General features: G+C 41.8%; 1 protein-coding gene across 12 annotated transcripts in view; it reads left to right on the top strand.

Moving 5' to 3' along the window:
* The window catches only part of KEL (Kell metallo-endopeptidase (Kell blood group)), a 40055-nt gene extending 22958 nt beyond the window's left edge, over positions 1 to 17097 (top strand). For 7 of the 12 annotated variants that reach the window (XM_040594784.1, XM_040594789.1, XM_040594785.1 and 4 more), the window contains 16 exons: positions 403 to 606; positions 1170 to 1294; positions 2227 to 2373; positions 3485 to 3580; positions 4518 to 4706; positions 5078 to 5223; positions 6456 to 6579; positions 7252 to 7362; positions 8433 to 8531; positions 9020 to 9097; positions 9534 to 9637; positions 10257 to 10367; positions 12496 to 12563; positions 12806 to 12963; positions 13807 to 13902; positions 15202 to 17097. In XM_040594784.1, coding sequence (XP_040450718.1) covers positions 403 to 606; positions 1170 to 1294; positions 2227 to 2373; positions 3485 to 3580; positions 4518 to 4706; positions 5078 to 5223; positions 6456 to 6579; positions 7252 to 7362; positions 8433 to 8531; positions 9020 to 9097; positions 9534 to 9637; positions 10257 to 10367; positions 12496 to 12563; positions 12806 to 12963; positions 13807 to 13902; positions 15202 to 15378 — 2033 coding nt within the window. In that variant the 3' untranslated portion in view covers positions 15379 to 17097. Of the gene's footprint in view, positions 1 to 402; positions 607 to 1169; positions 1295 to 2226; positions 2374 to 3484; positions 3581 to 4517; positions 4707 to 5077; positions 5224 to 6455; positions 6580 to 7251; positions 7363 to 8432; positions 8532 to 9019; positions 9098 to 9533; positions 9638 to 10256; positions 10368 to 12495; positions 12564 to 12785; positions 12964 to 13806; positions 13903 to 15201 lie in introns of those variants that run through there. The other 5 variants (XM_040594792.1, XM_040594786.1, XM_040594795.1 and 2 more) reach the window with 3 other exon arrangements.
* The last annotated feature ends 3063 nt before the right edge of the window (positions 17098 to 20160 follow it).

Here is a 20160-nt window from a genome sequence, read left to right as displayed (position 1 = left end):
TTTGCTCCATATGTTGACATCATCAGTTGCTTCTTGTTTATCATTTGGCCAGATTTGGCTGATTCAGAGAAAATACACTGAGAAAGCAGAATAATCCAACCTGTGACTGCCTAGGTAGTATGAACAAAGGACACCATCTCTGGACTGATTACTTGTCCTTTATTCAAAGTATCTCCCTTGTAATGTGCAAAGGCAGTCTTCCTGTGAAGTGAAAGAGCACGCTTTGTTGCATATTCAGCAAAAACTTACACGGAATTCAACATTCTGCATGCAAAGGGGTTTGTACCAAAACTAAATATTTCAGGGGAAATGTCCCACAGATAACTTCTCATTTTTTCATTTGGAGTTGTTCTCACTCTCCACTGTTACTGTTCAGTTCTCTCCTATTTACTTCCTGCCCAGGATCCTGTGATGCCGAGCTGGGTCTTACACTGTTGGCCAGACTCCTGAATTCTAGGAATGACACTATAGACCCCTGTGAGGATTTCTACAAATATGCCTGTGGCAGCTGGGAAGGCAAACACTCAAACAGAACCACAGAAGAATCACTAAATGTATTTGATGTGTTGTTGGAAGAAAACCAGTTGATCCTGAAAAGGCTCTTAGGTAGGGACAGATGATTGGTGTGTTACCTTCAGCATCTTCCTCAGTCAGAGCTGGGAATACTAACTGAGAGCACAATCATTCCTAACAGGGACTGTGTCCAGCCTCTTCATTCTTCTGTGTATGACAATCTTACATGTACAGATTTATTCTTGATCATATCATATTACAACAGCTGCATTTAAAACATTTTAGTACCCTTTACCAAATCTAACAGATGAAAGTCACACTTTAAAATTCTGACAGCAGCCCAAACCATTTCCTGTTCCCTTGTAAAAGCAGACACTGTGCTTGTCTGAATGTGCGCTCTGGTCATGTGTCCTGACTCCAAGTGGGACTGAAGCCCAGATGTGTACCACCTTCTGCTTGTGCCCCTGTTCCCATGCAAAGAAACTCACGTATTTGGCCTCAGGAAGAGTCATGGCACTAGAAGGTCTCTTGCTTTGAGTGACCATGGAAAGTGTGGATGTATTTACTAAATTGTTCTGAATCAAAGCACAGTATAATATTTTCTCACAGCTTTCTGTGCTCTAATACTGTCCCAAATTAATTATTTTTTTCCTCAGAGGCCCCGCAGTCTGGGATAAGAGGCTCAGCTAAGGAGAAAGCAATCCGGTTCTATCGATCCTGCATGGATACGCAACGGATAGAATCCCAAGGAACTCAACCATTGAAGGACTTCCTAAATCAGGTGAATGTTTCTGCTATCTCCTCTCCCTTTAGAAGGTAATTCCTGCAGGGAAAAGGAAGTTAGGATCATATGGCCCTACATATTGGAATTTTGCTGGCAGCTGGCCCTGAAATAAGCTCATGGTTCACAGTACAACTTCTAGGTGTTAAATCAGAAGTCTAGCTTTAAATGCTGTTTCAAGATGTGATTTTCTGACATCAGGTATCTGAATCATTCCTCATGACCTTACATATTACTTCAGGACTGAACAACAACCAAGACTGCAAAGAGGGATCACTTTTAATCTCAGAAGCTCAGTTCAATAGGATTCAACTTCCAGATCAAGGATCATCTTGCAAAATGGGTGAAATTTTTGTGTCTAAGATGTGATGGCCATCCACTACTCCAGGCTTCAGGGGAGCTTGTTTAAAGAGGAAAATGCTTTTCTTTCCATTCTGGGAGACTCTTCTCAGTGCCAGGGATGGTTGTACATGGCTGCCATGCTAAATGTGATTACACCCTATCTCCAAGGAGGACGCAGAACCTTCCAGCAGAAGGAACAGTGACTGCAGGTCTATCTGCAAATCTGCTTGTCAGGGAGGCGGGACCTGTAATCCCTGATCCCTGGCTGTCCTTCTGGATGGCTTTAGAACAGAGACCTTTTTCGTCTCACCTTCTCCTGCTTTTTTCCTGTATAACTTGTTCTGTTGAATACCATTCCTTTTCCCTGTGTCATTTTGCAGTTCATTGCTTTGCTTAGGTGAAAGTATCAGGTCATTTTAAAGCCAACAGGGTATGTAGACTTCTTCATGAGTTTTCCCTGTTGCTATTTGCTTTGTTGCTTCTCAGTTGTCATAATGACTGAGCTCATACAAGTGAAAAATTATTTTGTAAATATGGACCAAACAAGTGTTTTTCTCACCTGCTGTCATGCTGTGTCTCCCCCTCTCTAGGTTGGTGGATGGAATATGACAGGTGCAGGGAAAGCAGAAGACTTTAATGAAACTCTTCGGACTCTCATGGGCAGATACAGCACATTTCCCTTTTTCAGAGTCCATGTAGGACCCAGTCCTTTTGACCTCAAGACCAATATTATTCAGGTAAGCAGGTTAAAGAAAGAAATTTTTCAGGAAGCACTGGGAATAAAGAGTCAATTACATGGCCCATGAGACCCAAACTTGCTGAATTTAAGCCTATGTTCTTTTGTGAAGAAAGTTTTCCCTAAATTTCAGTAAACTTGATTTTATGACATAAAAAGCACTTATTTCTGGAAATAAGCAGATGAGGAAGAATAAATTGCTTACTTCTCACTTCTCCTGCCTGACAGTGTAGACTGTACTTCATTGTGGAAGGGACAGGTTCTTCTAATGCTGATTGGTATGATTAGTACAATAACGGACTCTGAGTGCTAAGTGTCTAATACACAGTGTACTATGAATTTTGCAGCTCACTGTTGTGACTGAAACCTGCTAGGCAGCTAAGCACCACACAGCTGCTTGTTCACACCCCCACCCCAAATCAGAAGTATAGAAGTGTGAAAACTCACAGGTTGAGAAAAAGATGGTTTAATAGTGGAAAAAAGGGGGGAAAAAAGAACAATAAGGTAAAAAAGGAATAGATGCAAAACCCACCAATTGCTCACCATCAACTGATCACTGCCCAGCCAGTTCCCAAGCAATGGCAGCCCTTGCCAACCTCCTTCACACCCACTTTTATTATTGAGTACAATGTCATGGTATGGCAAACACCGGTGGTCAGTTGGGGTCAGCCGTCCCAGCTGTGTCCCCTCCCAGCTTCTTGTGCCCCCCAGCCCACTCACTGGTGGGATGGTGTGAGCAGCAGAAAAGCCATTGGCTCTGTGTAAGCACTGCTCAGCAGTAACTACAACATCCCTACATTAATCAACACTGTTTTCATCACAAATCCAAAACACAGCCCTATACGAGCTGCTATGAAGAAACTTAACTCTCTGTCAGCCAAATCCACTACATCATGTAGAAATATTCAATGTGGTTTACATTTGACCATCAGTCACTGCAGATTGTAATGAGCTTGTAAATGAGCTGCAGAATATGACAGAGCCACAAAAATTACTTAGCAAACATTTTCCAAAAGTAAGACACAGAAATTAACAAAGCCTGTTAAGCATATTCTCACATTTCTAGTGTTTCTGAAAATAGTGAGATGCTTTTCCTTTACTCCTTTTTGCAGATTGATCATCCTGAGTTTGAGATGCCACCTGAGAGTAAAATCAAAGAACAAAATTATCTTGAGGTAACATATCAGAGGCTGAAGAAAGGTAAAAAGGTATTTGGTGTAGGAATTTCCTTGAAATGCCTCCTGGCTCAGAGTGGTCTGTTTCCGTGGGTTACAGTCACTGACCTCTGAAAATGTCTCCAGAAGGAATTCTTTACAAAAGTCTCTACTTTTCCAAAAAGGTAGTTTGTAAAGTGCAAATCATTTTATATGCCAGGATTACAACTCCTACTGTAGAAACAGAATGCTATAGTTCAAATTTGTATTTGCTAAATAACATGAACCTGGGCTTCCCTCTAGGTTCCACCTTGAATGAACATTTATAAAAAATACCATCCAAAGAAAGACTTTGTAACTTTAAATCTGTGTATTGGGGGAGGGGTAACTAGCATTTTAGAAGTTATTTTAAAATGTTTTAACCTAAGCAGGGGAAAAAAGCTCTTTGACTTTGGGAGTCATTGCAGCAAAATTAATTTAATCAGAGCTCTGTCATTTTTCTGAACTTTATAAAACCTGAGTTTATTTCAGTTTCTCGGTCTGACTTTCAGAGAAGTCCTCAAAAAAACCCAAACCCCCTGTCTACCCATCACAAGCATTCCTTTGATACCTCATAAACATAGAAGTAAGACTCTGGCATTTTGTTTCCATCAAAAATACTGGTTCATTGTATTACTACACATCTCTCCTTTGCCTTCAGAAAAGGCAGGCCTACATCCCCAAGATTACTCTGGTATTTAATGTAATTGTAAGCTGGGACAAAAATAACCTCTTGAGAATTCAGTGTTCTTCACTGAGAGAGGAGCTGTACTTGGCAAACTGATTCCACATGAAGAATTACATGAGAATGTTGCAGTGAAGAAGACAGTTTTAGGTACAGGGATGCAGTGGTTTTGAAAAATTGAAGCTTATGTGGTCAAGGTGGTTGGATGGGTGGGGTGACTAATTTTCAGTCACGTTTCTCCCGCTGATCATATGCTTTGTATTGCAGGTTCTCCGTGTGTATCTCTCATATTTGAGGAAATTGGGGGGCCTACTTGGAGGGCCACTGGATGATCCCACTGATTCCTTTTCCCTTACTTTGTCCTTCATCTCTAACCTCCAGCGAGTTGTCACCCCACTGCAGGAAAGACAGCAGAGGGGGATGCTGTTCTTTCGCACTACCATTAGGGAGCTACAGGTATCTATGCCTTCGAACTCGAGCAACACAATTCCATGTGGCTCATACATAGACATTCCAAAGATCTAGATTAAAACAGATATGAGACAGTCTGTTTAGATACTATTCCTTTGCAACTTGAAGTCTGTTGAGCTTTAAATAATCTATTAACTTATGATCTTTTATTGACAGCAGTTGGATTTTTCAGGCCCACCCCTTCCCCAGTGCTAATTTGATAAAAAAAGGCAATTGTCCTTTTCTACTATAATCAATACCCACATTATGAAAGCAGTTTAACTTGTTGGAAGTATCTCTTTACACAGTATTAGGGAGACTATCCCAGCTATTTCTTGGATCCATAGGTCAGCATGTAAGCTCCATTTTACTTCTAGGAAAAGGCACCTGCTATTGACTGGCTGTCGTGTCTCCAGGCTCTCTTCCACCCTATGCCAATGAACCTCTCTCAGCCAGTTGCAGTGCATGACATGGATTACTTAAGAGGCATGTCACAGCTCATCAAACAGTGGCACAAGAAAAGGTAGGAGTCAATATCTCTGGTTTTAGTTGTTCACACCTCAAGAAATATTAAAGAGGCCTATGTTAAAGCCTGCTGAATCCAGTAGCCTAATGATTGCAAGGGTGCTGTGGCTCTGTATCCACAGGTTTAGCCAGTACTAAGGCTTAGCATATATTCCAAATAGACTTGCACATTCACGCACCATATATGTACACACATACAAATGTATGTGGTGTCACACAGATGAACAGAGATGGAACACAGTGCCTTTACTGGCACCCACCCATGCATAGCATTCATACAAACATGAGCAGCCCAGACAGCCTGATCCTGTTCCTCCTCTCCAGCTGATCAGTATTGGTCTATACTAGTGAAATATATATATGAACATACACAGTAAGGATCACTCCAGTAGCTGGTCTCAGATATTCAGTCTGTCCAGAAGCTGGGGCCAGATCCCCTGGTGTCCACAGCTGCTGGCACCTGGATGTATGAGTTCCCGAGTCCTGCAGCACCACTTTGGTTGCTGGTACTCTGGTACCTTCCTGTTACAAACACACATATACAGGCAGATCTCTCCAGCAGCTGGTCCAAACTGCTAGTCTCTCCAACAGCCAACCCTCAGAGCCGTGCTGTCTCCAGCAGCTAGCCTGAACCAAAGTCCCTCCAGCAGGCAACTCTCAGACTCCTTGTCTCTCCAGTATCCAGTCCCATCCCCACACACTGAGAACAGAATGTTATTTAAGAACAGCATTTAATAAGATAGGACAGATTCTGGTGACCATGTGCAAGGCTCAGTCAGGCAAGCCACGAGTTTATGCTCAACCATTCCCTCTTACCACTTTTCCTCTCCACTTTCCCACATGTGTTTCCCCCAATACACCATGATCCCTTCCCTTTCCCTGCCTTTGGTCCTTCCCATAAACATCCCATAATAAGTCTTAACGAATCCCACAGACCCCTCAAAATACTCTATAAGTTTCACCCAGTCCTAAAAACACTCTTTCTCCTGCTTCCCACAAAGAATCCTGTGGCCCAGCAGGCAATTACCCCTTGAGTCATCAGTGTTCTGGGGAGAGCGTTTCTTTGGTTGACTCAGCCCCGGGTGTAGCCCATCCAGAGTACTTCATTGTCATTGTTCAGGTTACTGGGGTTCCTCTGCATTAAATTATTCCTCTGACACTTGCCACGCCTCTGTGTTTATAGTGACCAACCTTCAATCTTCAGTCTTTTTAAATGTCATTTTCCTACAGGATCCTTCACATTTATATGATTGTTTGTCTGGTTGGGAATCTCTCGCCAGCCCTTGACAGTAGATTCCAAGATGCACGCCTGGAGCTATCTAAGATTCTTTATGGAAAAATGGGATCTAGAATGGTGAGTTAGCCCTTAACCATCTTCTTCAGACTCCCCAGCAGCTGAACACACCAGGACATGCCTTCTGGATGTTCTCTTGATGCCTCGTCTGGATGGAGTTTCTCAGATTTGTGACTCTTACTCTTACTGGAGCAGGGGTCCTCAAACTACGGCCCGTGGGACGGATATGCCCCCCCAGGGTCCTCAATCCGGCTCCCGGTATTTAAAGAACCACCATCCCCCACACACAAACACACCCGCTGGGGGTTGGCGGGGGAAACCAAGCAACCACAGATGATTCCTGCCATGTCATCCGCGTGCCAGCCCCCTGGTTAAAAAGGTTGAGGACCCCTGCCCTAGGGCATTAACTGCTTCCTTTTTCTCAAAAGAAATGTGGGAGTAGACATGACACAAAACTTTAGAGAGCTAAGTGCACTGTATCATGGGGTGTCAGCTAGCATGTGAACTTCATCTTGTGCGAAAGTAAGTGAAGTAAATCGTAAGGAAATCAGTCTTCTATTGATTAAAGCTTTCTGAGGTAGCCTAAATGGAACTACATTACTTATCACTCACTGCTGTCATCTTTAGATAGCGGCGTATTTGATACTGACTGTATGTTTACATATCTTTTTACTGTCTTCCTATCTCTTTGGCCTCACTCTCATGTCTTTATTTCTTTCTCTGTTCTTACAGGTCCCAACTGAGCGCTGGAGGAAGTGCTTGACTGATACCAGCTCTTTCTTTGAGCCAGTTCTAGGGCAGATGATTGTGCAAGAAATTTTCCCTCAGCAGACCAAGAAACTTGTAGGTATTCATCCTCCTAACCCCCAAGCAGAGCTCAGCTTCACCTCTTTCTTTTTTTGGCATGCCAGTTTAAGACCACATTAAGGCAGCAAAATCATGTGTAGGTTTTATACCTTTTTACATATTCCCGTACTTACACACTTCACCTCCTATTTTGGGTATGAAAGATGTCAGACCAAGACATTGCTGTCATTTCTAGAATAATCTATGTTAAAATATTATTAAAAAATATCTTTATCTCAATTGTTAGCAAAGTCATGTGTGCAGCACCAATATCTATGACAGCCCTACAAATGCATGCAGTCTCCCTGTGCTTCCTGGAATGGCAGTATTAACCGTATTCATTACCAATCTGACGTATCAAATAAGATTTTCAATTGCAAAGCCATTAAACCATTGTATGACCAGTTGTACAAAAACAAATCAATGCCAAAACATTCTGAGTAGATCCACAGTAAAAGGAACACCTGCCTGCAGTGTGGAAAAAGATACTTTTTTTTCCTTTGATGATTAGCGTTCCTTTTTCTTTTGAAGGAAGTTAATGTAGGTGCTAGGTCTTGTAAAGGGTTTGCAGTGTAAAAAGTGACAAGAGTAAGTAATCCCAAGAAATGTTAATGGGAAAACTAAGACTATGTGTAGTGAAGCACAAAGCTGAATGAACAAAGCATAATTTTGTGAAGAGACTCAGATTGCCATAACTGTGGAAAGGGAGACACCAGCATGAAATACTTGTGGATACTGAATTTTCATTTCATTTAAGAAGTGGGGCAATCATCTGGTCCATTCCTACCCCTGCAGGGATTGAATGAAAAAAGAATTATGTTTCCCTCAGTTACCATGAGAGGCAAGATGAAAAGTTGTATGGGAGAGAATGGTGAGCCCTGTGAGGAACCACTGAATGCCAAATAACCTAAATCGTTGTAGAAACTGAAATCTCCTCTTTCATCACAAGAAAAGGAATTTCCCCCCAGTTATTCTGTGGCTGAATTGCTGGAACATGGAGTGATGGTACCTAAGCCTGAGCAATGTTTTTCTGCAGTCCTGAATGCGCCTTCTTTTCTCCGTGGCAGGCTGAGCAGATGTTCTCTGAAATCCAAAATGCTCTCTATGGCCAACTGGATCAGTTGGAATGGATGGATGAACAGACCCGCCAAGAGGCTAAAGTCTTGGTGCGTGCAGAAGGCAGGAGTTGCTGAGGCGTTCCTTTCCCTGAAGTCTTTGGAGAAGGAAAGGAAGGGGCCTGCACCTTCACATATTCCACCTGCTTCCACAGGCACACAGCCTTAAATAGATGTCTTGTACACGGTGCAAACTGTATGTGGTGTCTGCAAGTGCTATCACACACGTGTGGCCATACGTTGATGTGTAGGCATAGAAAGGCTCATTGTTTATTTGTCCACGGATAAAAACTATGCTATAAAAAAAAAAAGCAGAGTAGAATAACATTAGACCTCAGGTCATTGAGTTAAGAAAGCAGAGCAGCAAGAGTAGAAGTCTTGTTGAAACAGAGTAGCTGTCATTTTGAAGGGTTGATTCACAGATTATATTTAGGTTGTTTAGAAATAGAGTTTAAATAGGACTTCTAGAATGTAAAGCCTCCTATTGGTCATGTTTCTTTTTGTTTGTCTGTTTGTTTGTTTGTTTATTATGATTTTAGGTTTCCAAACTACAAGTGGACATTGGCTATCCAGCTGACATACTCCAGTCTGCCAAAGTGAACCTGGAATACCAGAATGTGAGCTATACAATGTAAACATGCCTGCCTCATTATTGGCAGTTTACCTGTACCAACTGCTATCTTATCTGCTGCTAAAAGAGGCTATGACCTCTGGAACAATAATAATTTCCTACTGTTCATTTTCTGGGAACATATGGGCCCACAGAACCTTTATCTGCTGCTTCTGTACTGTTGCCTGTGCTGTCTGTCTCCTATTCAGAGTGGCTGGCCTGATACAGATTGTTTGTTACCTCCTTGTACGTTCTGTTCAGCCTGCAGATAACATTCCTGTCATATCTTAAACTGAAGATCTTTAGAACTGGGGGAGAAAACCCACACGTATTCCATTGGTTTGTTTTTTGATGAATCCTTTTTTGACCCATGAGACTTTTTCTCATACTAATTCACTTCTCACTCATGCCCTATGAGTCACATTACCTGTCTCTCCCCTCAGTTGGAGATAAATGAAGACACTTTTTTCCTCAATGTGGTGGCTTGCTTGAAAGTACTGAGGGAAAATTCCTACTTGAAACTCCTTCAGAATCACTCACAGGATAAGTAAGTGACAGATACTGATCTGAAAAATATAACAGAATCATGCACTTGTGGACTAACTGAGGTTGGAAGTGACCTATGGAGATCCTCAAGTCCAACTGTCCTGCTCAAAGCAGGGTCAGCTAGATCAGATCACTCAGGGCTGCGTTCAGTTAAATGTCTGTCTCTCTTCTTCTGAGGAAGGAGGGACAGGACAGGAGGGACGGGCAGGGAGGTGGGGAGAGCTGGACACAGTACTTCCAGCTGTGGTTTCACCAGTCCTGGATTAGAGGGGCATAATCACCTCTCTTGACCTGCCAGCAACACTTCTAATGCAAGACAAGATGCTGTTGTCCTTTGCTGCAAGGCTGCACTGCTGCATGCTGCTTAAAAAAGCCTTGAAGTTGTGAGAGTGAATCCCCTAATGTGTGTGAAAGTTAAGCTAATAGGTCTGACCATCTGTAAACAAGTGAAGGTTTATTTCAAACACCTTTAACTCCAGACAATGTGAATTTCATCATTTGCTGCTGCTGTATGAATAATTGTATTGAGGAGACCATTTTTGCAAGCCCAGTGGAGGAAAGGAGCAAGGTATGAGATAAGGAGTTAACACATTCTCTCATTTCTCTTTTTCTGCTTCTAGCTGGCATGTGTCCCCCTGGACTGTGCGTTCTTACTACTCAATAAGGCACCACATGGTGGTCTTTCCTGCTGGAATGTTCCGCAGCCCTTTTTTCCACATGGAGTTTCCCAGGTATGGAGGGTCTGCAAAGGTGGAAGATGGATGTAGGCCCTTGGCTGCACCATGTTTCCAAGGAAGAACCTTAATGGGTCTGTCTTTAACCTCTTTCTTACTGCATCCCAGAATGACACTGTAAAGGGGGGAAAAGTAGCTTTTTCTAAAGCCACATGGATACTGCCTTATGAATTCTGAAAGAGTGTGATAATTGACTCTGCTGGAACAAAATCAGAATCTAGGCGAAGCTAAGCTAAGCCAAGTATATTACTCCAGAGCGAAAAGACAGAAGTCCCATGTAGCTTAACTGCAAAAAATATGTTTCACATTTGCCTCTAATTTCTAGACTCCAAGAGTTCCAGCATCTAACCCATAGAAATCTAATGCAGAGAAAATAGGAGCCTCACAGAGCAACTTCTTATCAGAAGTCTTTTTCAAATGGATCAAACATAGTTCTTCTCTTCCTTTTTTTTAAAGAAACTTTTTCTAAAAAGGAAATACATTTTTCATTCTGAGTCTTCCCCTGCAACAATGACACTTCTGTGTGCTACACTCTTAGAGTTGGGTTCTTTCATCATATGGAATAGATCTATTAAGTGATTTTTTTCTGATATTAAAAGCACTTAAAACAGTTGACTGTAAAAATATTATTTGATGTCCTTTTTTACACAATAATGGTTAGAAACGTCTCCTAATCCCATTGTACTGAAAGCTAATCTCACATTGTGGCAAGAGGCTGCATTTTGAAAGAAACATGTCTCAGTTAAAAGCAATTATTTTCTCCATGATGATCTTCTACCACTAGTTGTATGACATCTTCTAGCGCTTGCAGTATTTAATGAATTCATTATAGCATGAAAAACCAGACACCTCAAAAGAATAACAGGAAAAAATAAATTTTCCAGTGGTACGGGCTGTCACCTGCCATATCCTTCCTCTCTGAAAAAGTGTCTACAACTTCTTAATCCTTTTCTGTTGAGTGTTAGTAAAATATATTTTTCTCACTGTCATCCCCATCGAATGAAATAAGTCAAACTTGAACAGCTTTTGGTGAGTTGGCACAATAACATTTTCTCAGATGATGCTCCAAAGCCTAAATCTTGCTGACAAAAGCCAAATCAGATGACTGTAAGGGAAATTTTTAAAATAAGAAGTCAGCAAAGCAATACAATTGTTATGGAATCCTAGAATCATAGAATGGTTTGGGCTGGAAGGGACCTTTAAAGTTAACCAGTCCAATCGCCCTGCCATGGGCAGGGACACCTTTCACTAGATCAGGTTGCTCAAAGCCCTGTCCAATGTGACCTTGACCACATCCAGTGGTGAGGCATCCACAGCTTCTCTGGCAGCAATTACAAGTTATCAGCTACAGAGCTTCTGAAAGAGCAGTTCTAAAAGAAGATAAGCATTAGTGGTTTTTTGTCACTTCCTAGTGAGTTCCCAGTGATGATCTACTACAATAATTTCATGCTTAAGCAATGTTAATCAGTACATGTAAAGAAAGAAAGAGCTCATAATTTCATATTACAGAAATGCATTTTGAGTGTACTCTTGTGTGACTGTAAATTCATTGCATAAATCATATATATTCTGATTAGAAAGAACTGCTGGAGGTCTCTTGTGCAATCTCTTGCTTGCAGTGAGATCACCAGTGCTAGACCAGAATAACTGTAATCAAACTTTCATGATTTTAATTTGCCTTGCCAGTTTTATGCATCGTCTTTCATTAGACAACTTTTGCAAGATTGCTTCTCCAACCATCCTGCTTTTGTATGATTACCATTGCAGTTAGTTTGTGCAGTTCAGCCAGTAGTGGGTAAATAAGGCCATACCCCAACAATAACAAATATGAGTTAATAAAGGCAGAATCTTGTTCACAGACTCGTCATTATTATGATGGCTTATTAGCTATGAATACTTTAAAGCAAGCCCATAGTACAATTTTAAAGATTAACAGAGTAATTTACACTTGTATCTGCATTTTTACAGTGTACTGCATCTGAGAGACAATAAATAGAAAATGCTTCTGTGGGCTGTCAGAATAGAATGTTCCTGTGTAGCCCACAGTTGTGCTCAGTGGCTATAAAGAATGTTCATCTGCCCTCTTTTTCTTTTCAAAAGCACTCTTTTCATGTTCATTTTTCAGTGCTGTGAACTTCGGAGCCATTGGGGTCTTCATGGCACATGAACTTCTTCACACATTCTATGGCTATGGTGGGTACCAGCTGTGGTGTCTTTCTTTGCTCTTCTGGGTCCCCACTGGTGCTTTCCCTTAGGGGATCTGAAATCATGGTCCTTGTATAAATGTATAATATATATATTATTAAGGTAGATGAAGGTAAGGAAAACCCATTCCAGGCCATGCTGACTACTAAGAAGACTTGGTGGTTAATGTGATGAATACAGGTGAATGCCAGGGATACCTTTACTTTCCAGGACTTTTTTTCCCCCTACAGTGCTGCCTGGGGGCTGTCCTACATGCAACAGTAGTGCACTACAGAAATCTATAGACTGCTTAGTTGAACAGTATGAAAGCTATGACTTTAAGGTCAATGGTACTTTTACACTGTTGGAGAATACAGCTGACACTGGAGGGCTTGCCATCGCTTACCAGGTATTGTAGTCTACTTAATTCTCTAATCTCACAGCCTTACCACATAACTCAATGGCCATATCACAAGACTGCTCTGCTGCATCCCTCTCCTGCATGCTGCTCCAGTTCGAGATTGCTTGCACGCCTGTGCCAGTGCAGCGTGTGTCCTGCATGTCCTCTGCTAGTCCAGACACAGGTTCCTCACAAAGCTTTGCTCATAACCTCACTAGTTCCATGTAAGACCGCTTCTCCCCTTCACCACTCCTGGGATGGGCCTTTCTTTACTTCCCTATTTATGTCATGCACACAAAACCATGTCATTATTTATATGTTTATGTTATACCTGAGGATCTAAGATGAGACATGAACCAGAATTCTGTGTGGTGGTAAAATGACTCCATAACGATGTTTTCAGCAATGCTTTAGTCTAGAGAGAATTTTTTATTTGCTCAAGCAGCTCATGAATGCAGGGTGCTCTGGGATCTCTAGGTCACAGATTGTTACTTGTTACGTTCTTGCACAAAGAATGTTGGGAGGGAGAAAGTCTTTTAATTTTTCTTCAAATACTTGTGACTTGCTTTGAAAGTAATTTTCATTCTTTCATGGTGCAGTCACCACATCTTCTGTTATGACAATGTGTGTGTGTGGTAGCGTCTGAAATGGGAAGGAAAGGGGTTATATTGTTATTCTCCCATCTTAGAGTTATTCAGGGCATGGCCAGCAGCAGGGAGCATCCCAATGAGGAGAGAGATATACAAATTTGCGTATTTGTTATATATTAGATTGATATAATTCATTGACAGAAGACATGGTTTTGGGACACTGTCTGAGGGGGGATTTATTAATAATTTTCTTTCTCCACAGGCCTATAAGAATTGGCTGAAAAAGCACAAAGAAGAGAAGGATTTACCTAAGATTGGACTTTCACATGACCAGCTTTTCTACCTCAGTTTTGCTCACGTAATGAATTCTAGGCTAGCCATATGTCTCTCACTCTCCATTGTCTTCCACATTATTAGAGTTTGTCTTTCTCAATATTTAATCACTTTTCCCCTTATTCACAGAACTGGGAATGTCCAATGTTCCCGAGAGATGCAGAATCTTATTTAGAAAACTAAATTTCACATGTAGGGCCCCTAACCTGTTACGGATCTCAAAGCTAGCAAAGGGCTTGTCTGCAAATATATCTTTTACAAAGCTTTGAAATCTACCAAAATTAAGCTGTAGCAGATAAGCTGTGTCAGGGAAAGCATGCTTCATTGCCAGCTTCTGAGTATATTTTTTGCTGTTGTGAGCAATGTTACACAGGGAAAGTGGAATTTTACTGGAAAAGGCATGTCTCTTTCCATCCCTTCCTTCATCTGCCTCTCTGTTGTGGTGAATAACTAGATGTTGTATCATTGAGTGACTGATAGTGAAAAATGAGAGTTTCAAATGTTATTTAGAGATAAAGAACTAGAAGTACATGTACACCTAGTTCAGGATTTCTGTGGGAACCTGGTTTAAGGATTTGTGCCAAGTTGTGTAGTTGTGCATAACTGTACAGTTGAGTTCTTCATCATAGATCATTGGATTTCTATGTTCATAAAAGTCACATCCTTGTAAGTCACTGTAATTGTACAAAGGGAAAAGTTTTGTGCATGTATTGACATTAGGTCAGAGCAGTACGTAGAAAAGCAGTTCTGAAAACGCATATTATTGGGTCTTGGTGGCAAGATTTGCATTTCAGAGGCTATCTGGCAGCTACTGCATAATTTACCAATGAATAAAGACTGAAATCACAAGAGTGAAGACTTGGAGTGCTAGTTTAACACCAGTAAAGTCACATAACCTTCCCCTCAATCTCTCAGGTAGTAATGAGATGTTGTGTTCTTGATGAGCTCTCATTGCTTTTGCTTAAGATGCTGAATCTGGACACTGAGACTACATCTATACCTTTATTTTAGATGGAGTCCAAGGTTGCACGAGCCTAAACTCCAAGGTGGTCTAAATTCCCTGTGTTCTGGACTACACAGTATAGAAAGAGAGCAGATGGCTTTTCAGATAGGAAATTGGAACAAGGAAGTTTAGGGAAAGGGAAAACAGTCAGAAATTGTGGTGGTGAAGGGAAAAATCTAAACATTGTCGGCACCCACATAAGTGTGTTTCATTGTTTACTCCAGCAGCCTCAGTCACATGGGTGGAGGCACGAGGAGCCTTAAGTCTTGTTCACACAAGGACTTTCAGTCAAACTGACTTTCCTGTTTTGCCTCCTTTCAGGCAATGTGTGGACACCAGGATCCTGAGAAACTACAGTCTTCCCTGAACACAGATCCTCACAGTCCTTTGCCACTTCGTGTTTGTGGGTCTGTCAGCAACAGCCAGGACTTTGCCAAGCACTTCTACTGTCCCAGTGGATCCCCAATGAACCCACACAAGAAGTGCCACATCTGGTAATCTGCCTGGAAAAGGAGGAAGAGAAGTATGTCCTCAGAGAGAGAAATACCTTTCTTTTCTTGTTATCCTTTCCTCAGCAGCTGATGGTAGCAAATTTTTTCCACTGAGCTCATAAGGAAAGAGGGTCTCCTCCTACTGCTCTCAGCACACTGTCCCAGATTAGACAACTCTGGAGTTCAGCAAGTCCCACATTAGTAAGATGACTAGCCAGTCTCTAGTAGGCAACAACATCTGAGAAGCTGTAAACAGAAGGACTGTTACATTATTAGTCCCTCTGTTCAGTGTATTTCCTTGTCTACTCCAGCAGCCTCACAGTCATGTTGAATGGACAGGTCAATAAACTGGAGGTCTAAGACCTGTTCATGTAAGATTGGCTCTTAGGGAAATCCTGTGCATTACTATGCAAACCGCACATGTAAGTTAGCAGAGAGGGAAGAATCTTCTTCTTTTCTCCTGCCAATAAATGGAGACGGGTACTAGGAAAGACTCAGTGGCTGCAGCTTCTAGGCTGAAGGAGACATCACTTAATAATGAAGGTTACTGAAGGCCTTCCCAGTTCTGTTTTTGTTTCATCAGGAAATCTCCTAGAACATCCTTATTGGTGGGAGGGGACTGGAGGCTGAGCATAGATTCTCGTTCTTCTTCCTTTTCCAAAAAGATTGTCTTTTTTTAGTCTTTATTTATGGTTGAGGCTATGGCTGAAGGTGGAGTATGGGACAGTCACAAGGGTTTCTAGAAGTCTCTGAAGACTGAACAATTAGAATTCCAAGAACTTCTCTGGATCTGAACCTGGTTCTCTCATGCTAAAAGTTCTTTCATCACTACATTTGTAAATATTTACCATCCAAACAGAGAAGTAGAGCTGCTGTAGGATTTTACTTTCTATTTGAAATTGAATTTTAGGTATTTATTTACTTTAGAGGAAAAAGAGAGTAGGAAGTAACGTATTTTAAGGTAGCAGGAGAAGTGCTTAAAGCACATTCTCAAGATTAACACAATAATCGTATCATTTTCAGGTTCTGTTAATTAAAAATTTATACCAATGTTCTAAAATTTACCAAAGTTAATAAGTATACAAAATACTCCTACTCTTTGCATACTCTTCAAACTGTTCTTGATTATGGGAGCATTTTTATTTTACTTGTTATGTTAGCTGCCTGGGGATTGTTTGTGGAACAGGTGATGGCAAGTGGGAACATCCCTTGTCGATGTAAGCTTTGTAAAAATTGTGACAATCCTAAAATTGTGTTAATCTTTTCCAAATACTGACCAATACAGCAAAACATTTTCCAAGAACAGACTGTTCAGAGATATTTTTCCATTAATTAACTAAAATATTAATAAAGTGTTTGCTTCAGAGGAAAAAATTCATTGCAAACTCTTTATGACCAGGCCCACTTCTTTGTTCTGTATTTGTACTGTTCCCAGCATGACTGCACAAGTAATAAATAATAATACCTCAAAACAATTTGACTTATTTACCCATCATGAAATATTAAAAAAATGGGCTTGTGCTTATCTTTACCATTTAAACACTGTATGCATTTACTCTACTCATTTAATTAATTTTGTCCTAGCAGAGTGTCCAGACGGTCTTTCTTTTAGATGTTAATAGCAATTAACATTGTACCAGACCTTGTGTGTAATACAGAAGTTATTTTAGTGTAATGAGACTACTTGGCTTCTTTGTTTATAATGTATAGAAAAAAGCAAAAGCTATTAACAGTCTCCATATTAAGCATCTTTAACTTTTCTTGTATCTATCTTGTTAAGTGTATGGGGGGAAAGTTCCCTGGAATATGCAGTTTTTTCTTGTTCTTATAATGTATGACGGATTTACGAATACTCTGTTCAAAAGGCAGGGTCACCCTTGAAATTGGTGAGTTGAATCAATTCTTGTTTATTACTAACTATGATGTTTTTACACAAAGCACATATGGGAAGTGCAAGAAGGGAAGTCTGGCTTAGAAAAAATTGCATGAGTCTTGGACTGAGAATTTATTGTGTTTCTCAAAGAGATATGTGCACAAGGCCCCTGCCCTTGTTCTCAGTGTTGCAAGTTCCCTGGGATGTGGTTGGTGAAGAGAAGCTATGCTCCCTAGTAGGTAATCATGAAACACAGGTAGATGTTCAAATTGTTATCATCCATGACCATAGAAATTATTTCATGTTTTATGTCACACATATAAAAAATAGAACAATGCTGATAGTGTTCAGGAAAAGAGCCAGATCCAACAGTGGTTCTTTCACCACTGAATTCCTCAGTCTCTGTGAGTCCTCATGCTGCACCATGTCGATCACCTCCATTCCTTCTCCCATTGACGAGGCCACAAATGTTTCCTCCATTTGCTCGTACCCTGTAACTAGGGGTGGGTAAGAACAACATAAGCTTTCTTATTCTCTTCTTTCATACTTGGATAATTTTCGCTTCTGTTTCCCTCCCTCTTTTCTCCCCCTGTTTTCTATACTTTCAATTCCATTTCAACCTTACCATGTGTCCATTTTCTCCTTCATACTACACAGGTTTTCATCCATACCCCTTCCCACTCTCCACTTCCCTTGTCCTTGTTTCTATTCTTCCTCATTAAGTATATATTCCTCTATGCCCACCCTCCCCATAGCATCCTCATAATTCCCAAGTGTGGTTTCTTCATGTGTATAGATGTGAGTGCGCAAGCCTGACCTAAACTTCTCTCCCTTTGCCCTGCTAAGGGCATGCAATTGTAGCAGGGTGGTAAGTGGTCATTCAGGAAGGTGAGACCATCATTACTGCTATTTTACAAGGGGAACTGAGGTACAGAGAAGCAAAGTGCTGGAAGGACTAGGGACTGGAATCTGGACTCCTGTGATTTGACACTTGCAGGATTTTTTTTTGTTTCGCATCTTTTCTCAACACAATCTTTCCCATCTTCTTGTCACAAGTGCGTCTGTCTTCCATTGATTTCTCTTCTCTCATTTTCTCACTCATACATTTGATCAATTTCTCACTTATTTCTCCACACACTTCCTCCCTGACTGTTGCCTGTCTTGCTTTTTCTCTTCCCACACTGGCTCTACTTGTCAGACTTATTCTCCCTGAATTGCAGCACTTTGGTTGTTTCCTGGGTATGCTGTGTGCTGTGACAATGTCTCATTTTTCTTCCTCAATTTCATTGCTGCATGACAGACAGTAGAAAAGTGTTCAGTAGAGCAAAGAGGTAGGAGGACGGAAGAGGAAAGAGGAGCATCACTCAGGCCCTTCCCAGGAAACAGTACTTGAATGGCCAGCATGTCACAAGCTCTAATTTGGTTTTTTTAAAGAGGAATCTATTGTCAGGTGGAGAGGAACTGATCACTTCAGGAAAGGTGCCAGATCTTAAACTGAGCCACAACTCCAAAGATAGCAGATCAGGGTCAGAAGCCGTTGCCTTTTCCACTGCACAGCCAGTTAGGTATTTTTAGGGGCATTGATTACCAACTTGTCACAGGCCAATTTAAGTTGTTTTAGATATTGTTCTTTCAAGCAGCAAACTGATTTTTAGAAGGAGTTATGTGTTAGGAAAAGTTGCTGCTTATTGCAGGTAGGATCTTCTCAGAATTTATCTTCTTCTTAGAAAGTTTTAACTCTTGCCTCTAAGATTCCGACAGGACTTCTGGCTTCCTGGTTCCACCACACTCAGAGGAAACTTGGCTTGGAACAAACCAACTGCTTCCTTAAGGCTCTATTCTGAGAAACCACTGGTTTTGGGGCAAAGAACTTTAATATTAAACTATAACCCCTTGAGTAATAGTAGGAGATGTGGCACGAGAAAGACTGCAACCACAGTGGCAAATGTGACTGTCTCCTAGAATGACTATCCGACTTTGCTCTCATTTCCTGTGCTCTTCCGTTGTAAGAGTCACGCCAGATTAATTCTTTTATCTTTTCAGAGCCATAACTGGATAGGCCTTAATGGCCCCTACCAGCCTCAGATGGCATCTCCACCCCCATCCCCTGACCATGGTTCCAGGGGCAACATGTAAGCTCAGACCTGAGTCTCCAATCTATTTGTGGTCTGCTGCAAGCATACCTAGCCCCCGCTCCAGTGCCACCACAACTGTGCCTGACCATGGATCCTGTTATTCTGAATCTTGGCCTACAAACTGACTTCACGGTTTGACCTTGAATATGGCTTATCACTATGGGCTTGCCCAGTAGTCATGGGACTGTGCCTGACCCTGGTTTCTTTCATTGGATCTGATCCTGGCCCTGGCTCACTGACTTTTATTCCTGGTTTGACTTTGAGCCTGCCTTATGATTATGGACTTGCTTGATGGTCTGTATTCCTGGCAGAATACCTACCTATCCCTGCCAATGGGTACCTAACGTCATCCCCAGGCCTGCCTCGTGTGGGGGCTGTGGGGGCTGGGCCCTTGCGTGTGGGGCACCTGCCCAGCCATCTCCCTGTCCCCTAGAAAGCAGCTGGAACTCGCTGCTCCCTGGAAGTTAACTCGGGCTTTCTTGAGCACTGAGGTGGCTGCCACAGAGACAGGCCTGCTGCCAAGCGGGGCAGAGAGCCCTCCTCCAGGAGCAGCCTGGCCCTGCGTACTGCCCCCAGGGTTCTGAGTGAAGCCCCCTGCCCTTCTGGCTGCCCAGCCTCTGGGGCTCCCTGGCGGGGCCTGGACTTTTCTTCTCAAGCCCACTGAACCCCCAAAGCTCCTCTTGGGCAGCCTGGCCCACACCTCACCCCTTTTCCCCAGGCTTTAAGCCTCCCATATGCCAGGCCCATTTCCCAGTCTTCCGTCTCTTTCCTGGCTCTTTAC

The sequence above is a fragment of the Falco naumanni genome, chromosome 5 (assembly GCF_017639655.2).
Source record: "Falco naumanni isolate bFalNau1 chromosome 5, bFalNau1.pat, whole genome shotgun sequence".
NCBI classification, from domain to species: Eukaryota; Metazoa; Chordata; class Aves; order Falconiformes; family Falconidae; genus Falco; species Falco naumanni.
Note: the sequence above shows the minus strand (reverse complement) of the source record. Positions and strands in the feature narration are given on the sequence as shown.